Source organism: Pinus tabuliformis, chromosome J, assembly GCF_031772625.1.
Source record: "Pinus tabuliformis cultivar Carrire ecotype Pingquan chromosome J, CPIR1, whole genome shotgun sequence".
In the NCBI taxonomy this organism is placed as follows: domain Eukaryota; kingdom Viridiplantae; phylum Streptophyta; class Pinopsida; order Pinales; family Pinaceae; genus Pinus; species Pinus tabuliformis.
The window spans coordinates 728,245,399-728,257,628 of NC_142295.1; the positions used below are offsets into that span (position 1 = coordinate 728,245,399).

At 41.5% G+C, this 12,230-nt stretch overlaps 1 protein-coding gene across 2 annotated transcripts in view; it reads right to left on the reverse strand.

Annotated features, from left to right (window-relative positions):
- LOC149228804 (uncharacterized) overlaps positions 1 to 12,230 on the reverse strand; it is a 296,527-nt gene that overhangs the window by 14,796 nt on the left and 269,501 nt on the right. The window contains exons 15-17 of one of the 2 annotated variants that reach the window (XM_089378370.1): positions 8,496 to 8,568; positions 8,323 to 8,384; positions 6,916 to 8,233 (exon numbers count right to left, since the gene is read on the reverse strand). In XM_089378370.1, coding sequence (XP_089234496.1) covers positions 6,916 to 8,233; positions 8,323 to 8,384; positions 8,496 to 8,568 — 1,453 coding nt within the window. Of the gene's footprint in view, positions 1 to 6,911; positions 8,234 to 8,322; positions 8,385 to 8,495; positions 8,569 to 12,230 lie in introns of those variants that run through there. The other variant, XM_089378371.1, reaches the window with a different exon arrangement.

Below are 12,230 nucleotides of genomic sequence, written 5' to 3' on the forward strand. Positions count from 1 at the left end.
CCAAAATCAGGCCCATAAGACTGATACTCCAGGAAATAGTCCCCATAAGGTGCCTCCTCCTGCTCTGGTTGCCCACCTACTCCAGATTGTAGGAATGTAGGAATGGTGGATCTAGGGGGTGTATTCTGAATCAATGGCATGTTGGCATGGAGAGATGCATGGTGATGTGAGGTGCCAGATCCTTCTCCATAGTGGAAATCCCCTTGGACTCCCTTACCCTTGTTGCCATTGCCATTTTGTTGGCCCATTCCTTCAATGTTTCGAGACAAATCCTACATTGCCTTCAGTAGGAGTTGGGCAAACTCCTTCTCCTCCTCCCTTTTGTCTCCTTCATTATCCCCCATGTTGGTTTCTTCTACCTCTAGTTTTGTAGTCACAGGATCAGGGGTGATCTCTAACTGTCGTTCCTTGCTTCTATACCTCTGCCTCCAGTATTTCACATTATGCATATCCTCTAGTGTCATAGATTGTGTTGCTCCCACAGGCTGTGCCAAGTCTTTGAGCTCTGATACCACTGTAATATCCCTAAGGGAAAATTAATAGTAAATATTCAAAGAAAAATAGACAAACACACAACAAAATTAGAACAAACAATCAAACCATGAATTTGCTCCCAAAATAGCGTTGTGTACTCATTTTATTAATGGAAAGAGGTGTACAATCAAGGTGTTGGAATGAGTGCACCTGGGCTTGCTCTTAGCAAGCTAGCAAAAGCCCAAAATGATCCTTGAATCACCCTCCTCCAAGCCGTTGTAACTCGGCCCAAGTGTTGCATTGTAAATGCCTAGAAATGGTACCATTGCTTGAAATGACCCACTGTTAGAGCCCTCTCTGCTGCTCAAAAAATTCCAAGAAATTAATCCCAAACTCTACTCAAGAAACCCAGAATAACTCACGAAGGGTTTGGCCAAAGCCTGACCCCGAAATTTTGACCCTCTTAGGCTTGGCTGACTCTCCTACTGGGTAAAACAACCCACTTGAGAATTTTGCTGCTGAATGCTCCAAAAATTCCTGCAAACCCTGTTAGAAGGCTTCCCAAGCCTTCCCACCGAATTTCCTCCTCAAACTCCCCTATCTTCCCAACTTCCCGGAGTGCCTCTAGCTATGACTGCGCAGTCCCTATGCTGTTGTTACTCCTCCTGTTGTTGTAACTTGATTCCCTGCTGCTGGTATGAATTGGGATGAAGTAGAACTTCCTCCTAGGACTGGCACTTGAGGTCCACCGAAGCAAGGCCTGAGATTTCCGCTCAGAAGTGCCCGGTTTGCTAAACAACACATGCAAACTTGGCTCATTGCTCAAGCGTGCTCTTGTCAAAAGACAAATTCTGAAAATGATAGATGATGAGCAAAATGAGAGCCCCTCCTTCCTTTTGTCGATTTGCCTCCAAGGCTACCCATGTGGGCCCACATCAAATTTCCCTCACCTTTTTCACACCAATGAGAGCGTACTCTCCATGTGGGCCGAAAATCCTTTGTGGTGGCCCCCACACTCCACCAAAGCCACAATCTTTCCTTCGAACTCTAAAGTTGGGGTGCTTCTCATGCCAAAAATCAAATGTGGGTCCCCTAGGCCCACTTCTCCTAAGTGAAACAATGCAATACACCAAAATTGAGCAAAATTCGATATTTACTTAGTGAAACACTAAGTAGGAATATCACAACAACTCCCTCTCCATCTGCTATTGTTGCAACTGCAACATCTGCAACTAAAAAACATCCTAAATACATAATCAACTGTGATCAATATAATGCATCTATCACCGGAGTCTCCGACTGCTGCTAGTCTTTGTGTTGTCAATGAGTTATCTGCGATGTTGTTGATTTTGCATTGTGCCACTCTGCACTGCTGCCAACACTACATTGTGTTGCGCAACATCTGACTACAACTAGATTCTACAATTGTCACTTTGGTATCTGACTACATCTACTGCCACTGATCCATCCTGCTACAAAATATTGTGGGTCCCCGTAGCAAGGTGTTGATTCAAGAGGTGGACCTCCTCAAGAATCTTGCCCATTTATAGCACTCTCAGGCTATAGCACAAAGTCACCCCATTTCACTCCTGGGGGTATATCAGCAAACATGGCAAAGTCTTCCTCCAACTTGGAGGATAGCCTATCGATCTCTGCTGAAGCTGCATGCTGGTCCTACGTCTCCTCCTTGTCCTTCCTGAGAGGACACTGGGTGTTGTAGTGACTAAGCTCACCACACCTGAAGCACTTGAACTTTGATAAGTCCTTCTTCTTCTTTCGTTGCTCCCCTGTCCTTGATTGGGACCCTTTCATGCGAGGGCCACATTCTCCTCCTCCTTTACTTGCTTTAATCCGTTGCTGTTGTCGCTAATGGAGTTCTTCACTAGGTCCCGTCTCAACTCCTCCTACTGCAAATCGTCCCACATCCTGTCACACCTTGGCAAGGTTTCTCTGCCCAAGATACTTTGGATAAATACCCGCCACTCCTCTGAGACACTATTTAGTGCCAATCGCACCAGCTCTGTGGGTTGAGGCACTGCCCCAACAGCTGACAGTTGGTCCCAGATCTCCTAAATCCTGGTGAGGAAGGGGTCTACACGTTCCCCTTTCTGCATCTTGGCGTATCTCAACTTCTCCTCTAAGTACATCTTTTGCTGCTCGGAAGTGCCCTAGTACAACGTGGAAAGTGTATTCCACATCTATTTGGTTGTTCCCTCGGCTGCAATGTGTGATACAACATAATCCCGAACACCATCTAGGATCAATCTCTTTGCCCTCGCCGTCTCCTTTTTGTACTCCTCCAGCTGAATTGCATCCATGGGGACAGCTACCACTACATCTGTCAATGGTTTTAGGCCATATTCATCCAGAAGGAAAGACATCCTTACCTTCCAGATGACATAGTTGGAAGCACCGTCCAACCTGCCCTGATCTCGTAGTTTGGCAGTGGCCATCTTAGATGATGTCGAAAATCTCCTCTTCCCTTCTGCTTAGTTGTTGCTCAGCTATTCGCACTCCAATCTGGAGTGAGAAACTTTGCACGCAATGACTGTTGATATGCAAGCCAAATCGAACTTCTTGAGACTAGAAGTTTCCTGAGGAAATTTTTCCCTCAGTGTGTGTTCTTCTTCCACCTGATGCTAGCTCTGCTCTAGCAAACAGTGGCAAAACTACTGCGTCCAGCTAGAGATTTTCTCTGCGAAAATACTGGACTGCTCCCTCTGCCTCTAAAATCCCTCGATGTAGAGAGATTGAATTTTTTTGCCTCACACAACGAAAAAATCGAATCTCCCCAAGAAATTCGGCCTCTTAGCGACGGTGATTGTGTTGCCTCTAGGGTTTTGACTTACTGCCCCTCAATGAACAACGAAACTCCCTCTTCCTTTGCTACTGAGCTCTCTGGCTGATCATCTGTGCTCTGATACCATGTGAAAAATCAGAAACTCGATTCCTATTGCAGCAACTAGAAATAATTCTCCTAATTGTTAAATTAATTTTTAACAATTTATCTACCGTGTGCTTCAGCAAACACTGAATCAATCACTCTGCGACCTACACAAACAAAACTGCGCAAGAAATAAACGTTGGAAGAAATACTAGCACACACACATAAAATAACAGTTATTTTTGGACAAAAGTACTTGGAAAACCCCAACTTGGGAAAATCGGTGCAGTAGCTGAGGGTTTTATTATTAAGCAGCAATGCAATAATCTGAGTAAAAGTAGATGTCAAAACTAGCAATCCTACAAAGAAATACTGGCAAGAAAATCTAGTGAGGAGAAATTCCTCACTCCACAAGAAAATCTGGGTACTGACCTCAGCTCAAATTGAGCCATCCAAATTGCCTCTACGCAGTCACTGTGTCACCCTAGCATAGTTGTTGATGCTATCTACTTGGAACAACTTTTCCTCAAGTCGTTTGACCATCTGCTATCAGGGAAAACATCTCTCCTAGCCTCTGGAACCTCTGCCCAGCTTCTGGCACTGAAAATATGCTTCTCCCCAGCAAAATCGAAACTACCTCTTGAGGCTACTACGTTGCCCCAGGCTCCAGCGTCAGCCTCTCTGTGGCTCTCCTGCCTCTTTGCAAATGCACTCACCGGATCTGGAAATCTTCCTCTGACTTTATTGTCTCTGCCCCTCACTTATTGCTTGACCGCTGGCTCTCTCTCCGGCAACTGACCGTTGCTACTCTGGAAATCGAACTGCTCAAGTGATTTCTCCAAGCCCCATCGAATTCTTCTTATAATTCTCTGTTGAGACTTCAACGACCAAGATTAGATCTTAATCGATGGCTAGGATTAACTTGAAGTCAATCGGTGTGAATTCCTAGAACATTCACATCATAACTTAATTAATTCTGATTAATTAGTCATATTCCCTAAGTCTAGACTTAGGAAATATTTAAAAATTGATTAATAATCTAATTAAGCCACTTCTAGGCAGAATTTCTAAAAACGATTTCTGGGTTTTGGAGATCTCATGTGTTCTAGCCTCTACACAAAATTTCAAGAAGGCTAGAACACATCCGATGCTACAAAAACTAACAGTTTGTTGAAAAAATTGTCTTAGAGATCAAAGTTATCTTAATAAGCCATCTTCATTTTCAAGCAAAGTATAAACTCTTTAAGGTCACTTTATTTTTTGCCCTAACATTGGACAAAGTTGCCCTTAGAGCCTCCTTGAGCTAGAAACGAGATCCTTCTTCATAATTCTTCCTGACTCCATATCCTCAAAAATGAATTAGGCACTGATCCACCATAAGGTGATCACCTTAAAACTTTTTTTTCACCTTTTTCCCCTCTTTTCTAGGTCTAGCCACGCTAGGCCACCTAGGGCATCACTCTCCCGACACAGTATCCATAGAAAATGTTTGATCTCCTAGCCTCTATTGCATTGGTGTGTCCTCAAGGTCTCCTCCAAATTTGAAAAACTTTTGATGGTGGGATTGTGAGACACCCCAAGCCCTAGCTCTGAGATCAAACTTTGCCCTAGTGTTCCCTAGGCTAGTACCTCATACGATCAATTTGACACCTCTAATTGAAAACTCTTGTTCTGATCCTTTCCCCTTCCTTGTCTGGGTTAAGATCATCATTGGTTGCTAAACTCCCTCCCCTTAACCTAGGCTGAATCCACTCGGTCTCGTGTGGCCCCATATCTTTGAAAAGTTAATTCTTCAAGAACCACTTGGGAAACCAAGTTCAGTAAGAATTTTAGGGATTGGGAAAATCCTTTACAAGGCATATTCCTTAAACATAACCCTTGAATCCTCAACTCCTTCTCCTAGAAAGCTTAGTACCTTGCTTGAAGAACAAGCAAGCTCCATTCTCAACCTCCTTCTAGGAAAAGGATCATTAAGGCCACTTCACATCCATTTGTTGATTCATCCTTCACAAGTGACTTTCCATATACTGGGTCTCCTCCCATCTGTGAAAGTCCGTAAAGAGTAGGGAGTCTTAGTTGATAGTGGGCTCAGTCTCCATTGTTGCCCTTGATCTAGCAGTTGTCCCTTCAGGAGTCCCTTTTAGGCCCCCCGCTAATTTGAGCAGTAACAACACCCATACATCGAATTTCTTCATCCCAAAAAGCACGAATTGCCCAAGGGGTGCATATTTCCCTCTTGGGTGGCCCCCACAAGTTACAACCCACTAAGTGTTCAATTTGTCTTTTCCTCCCTATGTGAGTGCCTCCCTTAGCCAAAAGTTGGAAGTGGGGTCCTCCAACCCACTTCTCCTAAAGTTGGAAATCAAAATTATCAAAATTGAGCAAAATTGTATTCTCACCTAGCAATAATTGCTAAGCAGGAATATCACATGTGGTGATAAATTGGATGCTGGGTTTGAATGCTTTCGAGAAATTTATGTTGAGGCTTATCTTCAAAGAGATTCATCTTTTAAAATTTCTATTTAATAATACTATAACATTACTTTTCATCATGTTTACAGAGAAATGAATGAAAGGGGGCAAATAGATTTTCTAAGGATGGATTGCAGCAGGAAGCAGGAAAATGGCATGTCTGGAAGGAAGAGGACAGTACTCCTCTGAATATGATCATCTTTGTTTTCATTAGTTTCCTGGTCTGTGCTGGATAATAGGGATTGTCGAGTCTCTTTCTTGTTTCAAAGGGGGCTACGATACCTGTGACCTGTATTTTTGTTTAATGGAGTCGGAATTAGGATGCTTTCTAATGTAACCATTTTGAAAAGTATTTTGGTGTGGTGGAGACACAGGTATATGTATATGGGACTGTATAAATGATAATTATATTGTACTTATAAAGCTTAAGGCTTTTGGGGTGGTAATGAAGGGCCGCAATTGACAGAGATTTTGTATTTTTTTATGATTGGGGATTCTTTTTCAGGATATATGCAATGTGAAAAGGCATATGAAGAATGTAATTTTGTTTAAATATAGATGAAATTATAATTTTTTTTTCGAAACCGTGGAACAAAAAAAACTATTTGTTGTTTACCATAAGCATTGTAGTCTACATATCTAATCAGGTTTCTTCCTTAATCCAAATATGTTTGGGGATATGATTGTAACCTTCGAAACTTTATTTAGTAAAAAATCTCTGCATATATGAAAACCTTGATGGTAGATACTACCAGTTTGAGGCACTTGATGTCAAAAGACTCAATTGGAATTTATCGTTGAAGATGTAATTGATAAAACTTTAAGCATTGTCCGTAATGGTTAAAGAACTAATTTATTTTTTAATAACTTGAGAAAACTTTAAATAACTTCATAGTGATATGAACAGAAAAAACTAAAAAGTGTGAAATCCTGCCCTTTTTGATTCACTGAATATAGACTCAGAAGGGTGAATAAATTGTCTTGTTTTTGAAAATCAGTTACAAATGAGAAGTGTTGAAAAACTTCACATATACATCATCTATAGAAGATAATGTTAAGAGAAAAGATAAAGATGAAAGGCTTACCCAAGACCATTCTCTGACCAACTTGCTTCAAAAACTCCCCTTGCAGTTGTAAAAGCTTGATCCACCATCCCTTCATGTATCATAGTGGCAGCAACTCCATAGGTTACACCTGCCCATATCTCCCTTGATTGCATTGCTGACGTATCAATTTTCCCATCTGGTTGCATTCCATTAACTGCACCTAGCTTTCCATTGTTTACCTTCATTACATTGAATTGATAAACCTTTTCAAGCGCACTCTGAGCTTTCCCATCATCAACAATTGGTGCCAGACCTGAAGCACGTGCATACCACTGTCCAGCCAATTGATCTGCCTGAATGGAAGTGCTAAAACTACTGTTACTGTTATCATAGTTGAAGTATGAGCCATTCCACAGCTTCTCGTACACAGTTTTTGCCTTGTGAAATTTAGCTCGAAAATGTTCTCCAGAAGCTTTATCACCAACTTCATCTGCCATGGCAGCAGCTGCCTGAAGGGCTGCCAACCATAGCCCACCACAATAAGCACTGACACCTGAAACAGACCATGTATCATATGTTTGATCTGGGAAACCTTCATTTTCTATCATTCCATCTTTATCTTTGTCAAACTGATCCATGTAAGCCATGGCAATATAGACAGAGGGCCAAACAGCATGGCCAAATGATTTGTCACCAGTTGCAACCATGTCTCTGTAAACTTGAAGGACAAATTTAGGGTTAAGATCTTTCCATCTACTAGAATCATGAAGATTGTAAGCATTCAACTCACACCAGGGGTCATAAAGTCCAAGATCGTGTGGCACTGCACCTAAAACCTTCCTGACACCGTATTCACCTTCAAACAAGAACTTCACCTTTTCTGCATCATGCATGAAAACAGCAGCAGCAAAATCTCTTTGGATGCTGAGCTCAAGTTTTGGAAATAACGTAAGCAATGCAAAGGATGCATAGAAATGCACGTCATACGTATTCCACATCAAATACTCAATTCCTTCCAAATAAAGAAACTGCCCAATATTTTCCTCATCATTCAGCAAGGATGGTCCAAACGCTGAATTATAAATAGATGGACTGTGCATTTCTGACAATATTGCAGCCGTTTTATCCAAAATTTTCATTGAAGTTGCATCCACCACATGTCCTAAAGTTGCAAGGGAATCTTCAGCATTCTCCATCTTCTGCGATTGAACAATGTGCTTCTCCAACTCAATATTTCCAATTGGTAATGCATCATGTTCTCTTGCACTTTTGTTATTTATTCCTCCATAAGTAGCTATCCCATTGGAGAAAGATTTCTCTGTGCATTTTTCTCTATCCTGGATTGCAGGTAAGCCATCTGTATAACAAGCATCAGAATCAACTCAAAAAGTTATGCCCAGTAAATTTAGGACCAACACCTGCAGACAAAAAATATTGAATGCATACCTGTCCAGAGTGTACCTCCTGAAACGAGATAGTATAATTCATTGAATAAAGTAACACGATACCTACAATACAGCAGTTACCCAGATTCTTAAGCTATCTAAAGCTAAATGATTTCTAAGAAAAGAATTTGAGAATAGTAAATCTTTACAAGGGTTTTTGAGGATTAAACATACCACATTGGGAGTTTATCATCTTGTAGTATAGGACTTTGCCAACTTTCTATAGATGACTCCCAATTTTGATGCTCTGTAAATAATTGCAAATGTAAGTTAAACAGCTCTGGAAGTATGAAGCATATCTTATGAGAGATCATAATATAAGATTACGATTACTGTGGGAACTATGTGTAATTTGGTATAAAAAAATTGCAGGGAGGATGGCTTACATGGAGAAATACTGCAGGAGCTTGAACATGATAAGATAAATTGTGGCAGACCACAAGCTGAAGGAAGAAAAGATATACATTGAGCCTTAAGGGAAAGAGCAAGTGGAAATTCCAAGAGACTTAAAGGATAGGAGAAACAACAACACTTGGCTTTTTCAGGTGTGGCAGTTCAAATTCAAAATAACACAAGAAAATAAGTTAATTGCAATACTAGTCGTTAGTATTAGTTCTTCTAATGTACCATGCCACATTGACAACTCTCAAAGGAAAAATATATCACGCAAAAGAGAGAAGATACAGACCCGTCCAGCCAGGCAAATGTATAATTTGATGGGTTTATAGTATATACATAATAATTTGTGAAGTTCCTATTACCACTAAAACCAGCAGGGGTCCTAAAGGGGGATCCTAGAGGGGCAATTGCTAGGTCAAGGGCAATGGAGCAATAGCCCACTGTCACTTCAGCTAAAACTCCCTACGCTTTACGGACTTTCACCGATGGGAGGAGACCTGGTATAATAAGGATCACAAAGAAGAATAGATCAAAGATAGGATGAGGAATGATCCAAGAAGCCTATTCACAAGAGAGGCTCAAAATGGTGGCTTGCTTGCCTTGGAAGGCAAGTTGGAAGGCTCTCAAACAGTGTTGCATGAAACCCCCCCCAGATCAAAACCTTGAAATGCTAACCATATGGATCCGTGGGTGATCTGCTGGCCAAAACGCGGATCGGGCCGGAAAAGACGGTTCCTTCCCTGTCGGAACCGTCTAGCGCGATCCGTGTTTCGGAATTTTCGAACCATGTTTCGGCCGGTAGATCGGCCATATGAAACGTCGCGCTCCGAGGATGGATCCGTACGGATCGCGACCGCTTCCACGGGCAGCGGGGTGTTTCCGCCGCGCGGCCTACTCATTCGGCTTTTTTGGGCGTGGGTCCAAGTTGGGTTAGGGTGAGGAGTGAAGGGATTAAAAAGCCCTTTCATCTCTCATTTGTGCACTTTTATTTTATGAGAGATGGGAGAAGATAGGAGAAGAGAGTTTGGAGAAGAGAGGACTTGAGGAGAGCTTGGAGGAGTGAAGGAGGAGCTTGGAGGAGTAAAGAAGGGCTTCCATATACAAGAGCTAAATAGGTAAGTGCAAACCCCAAACTCCCTCATTCTTTTGTCATTGTTTTTTGTATTTTTCTCCTCCCTCTCCTACTCTTTCCCATTCTTTCTTCTTGCTCATTTAATTTCAGGTTGTCCACCACCTATATTCATATTCCAAGATGATGTCTTTTGGCTTCTATGTATCATTCCCCTTTTGGTTTTAATGATGGCAAGGGGGAGTAGGAATAGAAGTGAAGAAGAACAAGAGGATAGTGGTCCCCATATGAGTGACCCAATGTATGATGAGGAGGAAGGGTTTAAAGAGGAAGGGGATGAACCTACATTGACACCCTTGTGGAACTATGTGACCAAACTTGAAGGGGGAAAAGTTGGTGGAAGCTACAAATTTTTGTGCCCTCGTGGTTGTCATGGAGGAAAACCATTTAGTGATTCATATACCCATGTGAGGAGGCATCTTTGTGGGGTGATGGACAGTGATGATAAAAAGGGCGTTGTGGGGATACAAATTTTTCCAAACATTTCAGTTGAACAAAGAAGAAAATACATCCAAAAAGAGGAGGTTGCACAACAAAAAAGCAAGAAACAAAAAACTCATTCTGAATCAAGTGCAACCTCTAGATTTGGGAGCTCATCTCCTCATGGTACTTTTGCAAGCTCTGGAGTAAAAGAATAATAGGGGATTTTCTGAATGTTGCTGGGAGGGATGATATGGATGGAAAGATAGTCTGATTTCTTTGTGCTTGCAGTGTACCATTCAATGTGCTTTGCTCTCCCTATTGGCATGAAATGGTAAAGGCCATCAATGCAGCCCCAAAAGGATACAAGTCCCCCAACTATGAGAAAGCTAGAACAATGTTATTAGAAAGAGAAAAAGTAAAGGTTCCGAGAGCTTTGACACGTTTTACAAATGAGTGGGTGGATTGTAGGGTATCCATTGTATCATATGGATGGACAAATATTAGAAACCAACATCTGATAAATGTTCTTGGTGTTTCTGCTAGTGGTGCAGTATTTATTACATGTCATGACTCCTCCATTAGTGCATCTTCCCAAAACATTGCAGATCTCCTATTGCAATCAATCAGAGATGTTGGTCCGAATAATGTGTTTCAAGTGATCACAGATAATGCAGCAAATTGTAAGGCAGCAGGAAAAGTTATTGAGCGTACTCATCCACACATCTTTTGATCTGGATGCTTGATGCACACATTGAACCTTTTGATGCATGATATTATGAAGCATAAAGAAAATGGATGGATTAATGAGCTTTACAGAAAAGAAAAGCAACTCATTAAATTTATCACAGGGCATACAAGGGTAAACTACTTCTATGGCACTTACTCCAAGTTGCAATTTCTTAAACTTGCAAAAGCAAGATTTGCAACTTATTACCTCACCTTTAGGCGGCTAGTGAAGGTGAGACAAGATTTAACTAATATGGTGACATATGAATCATGGGAGGAAATTAACACTAATAAAGATGGTGCTAATGTAGCTAAAGACATTATTCTTGACATGTTCTTTTGGTCATAGGTTAAATATGTTTTGAAAATCACCAAACCAATTTATTACATGATCAATTTTGCAGATTTAGGTCGGCCAATAATTGGGGAGGTGTTGAGAAAATGGATAACATGTTGCGGCAGGTTAAAGACATTGTTGAGCCTAGAGATATCACCTTGTACAATTATATCCATGCAAAGGTGGAAAATCGATGGGAAATGCTAAATGTTCCATTGCATGCATTAGCATATGTTTTGACACCTAAATACTATCATCCATCATGGCTTTCAACACCAGCACCTGGGAGGGGAGCAGGAGAAAACCACACCTAGATCCAGAGGTTCTAGAAAACTATATGATTGCATTGGGTGAATTAGTCCCTGATAAGGAGGAGGCTGCCATGGTACGGAAATAGTTGAGCAACTATACGCTTAGCACTACTCCATTTGGGAGCATGCATGCAATTAGAGATCGAGAGAATTTTCTTCTCTTGAGTGGTGGAACATGCATGGAGGTGTTATTCCACTTCTACAGACTTTGGCATTGTGGGTGCTATCGCAGGTGGTAAACACTTCTTCTGCAGAGAGGTATTGGAGCTCTTATTCTTTCACCCACAGTGTTAAAAGGAACAGATTTAGTTTAGATTGGGCAGAGAACATGGTTTATGTTCATTACAGCTTGCTATTGTTGTCCCATTGTGATGATGCAAAGAATAATAAAGACCTTAAGGTTTGGGACAGGAATCCATAGGAACCCAATTTGGAGGATGGAGTGTTCTCTTTTCCCTTAGCCCCATCTGATGAGGCCCCTTTCTTGGCCTTCCCTTTGTTCTTCCCCCTAGTTATCAAGGCTACATCCTCCTCATCTGCTATCTTCACCCTACCACTGTCAGGCTTCCGTATCTCATGCTGCA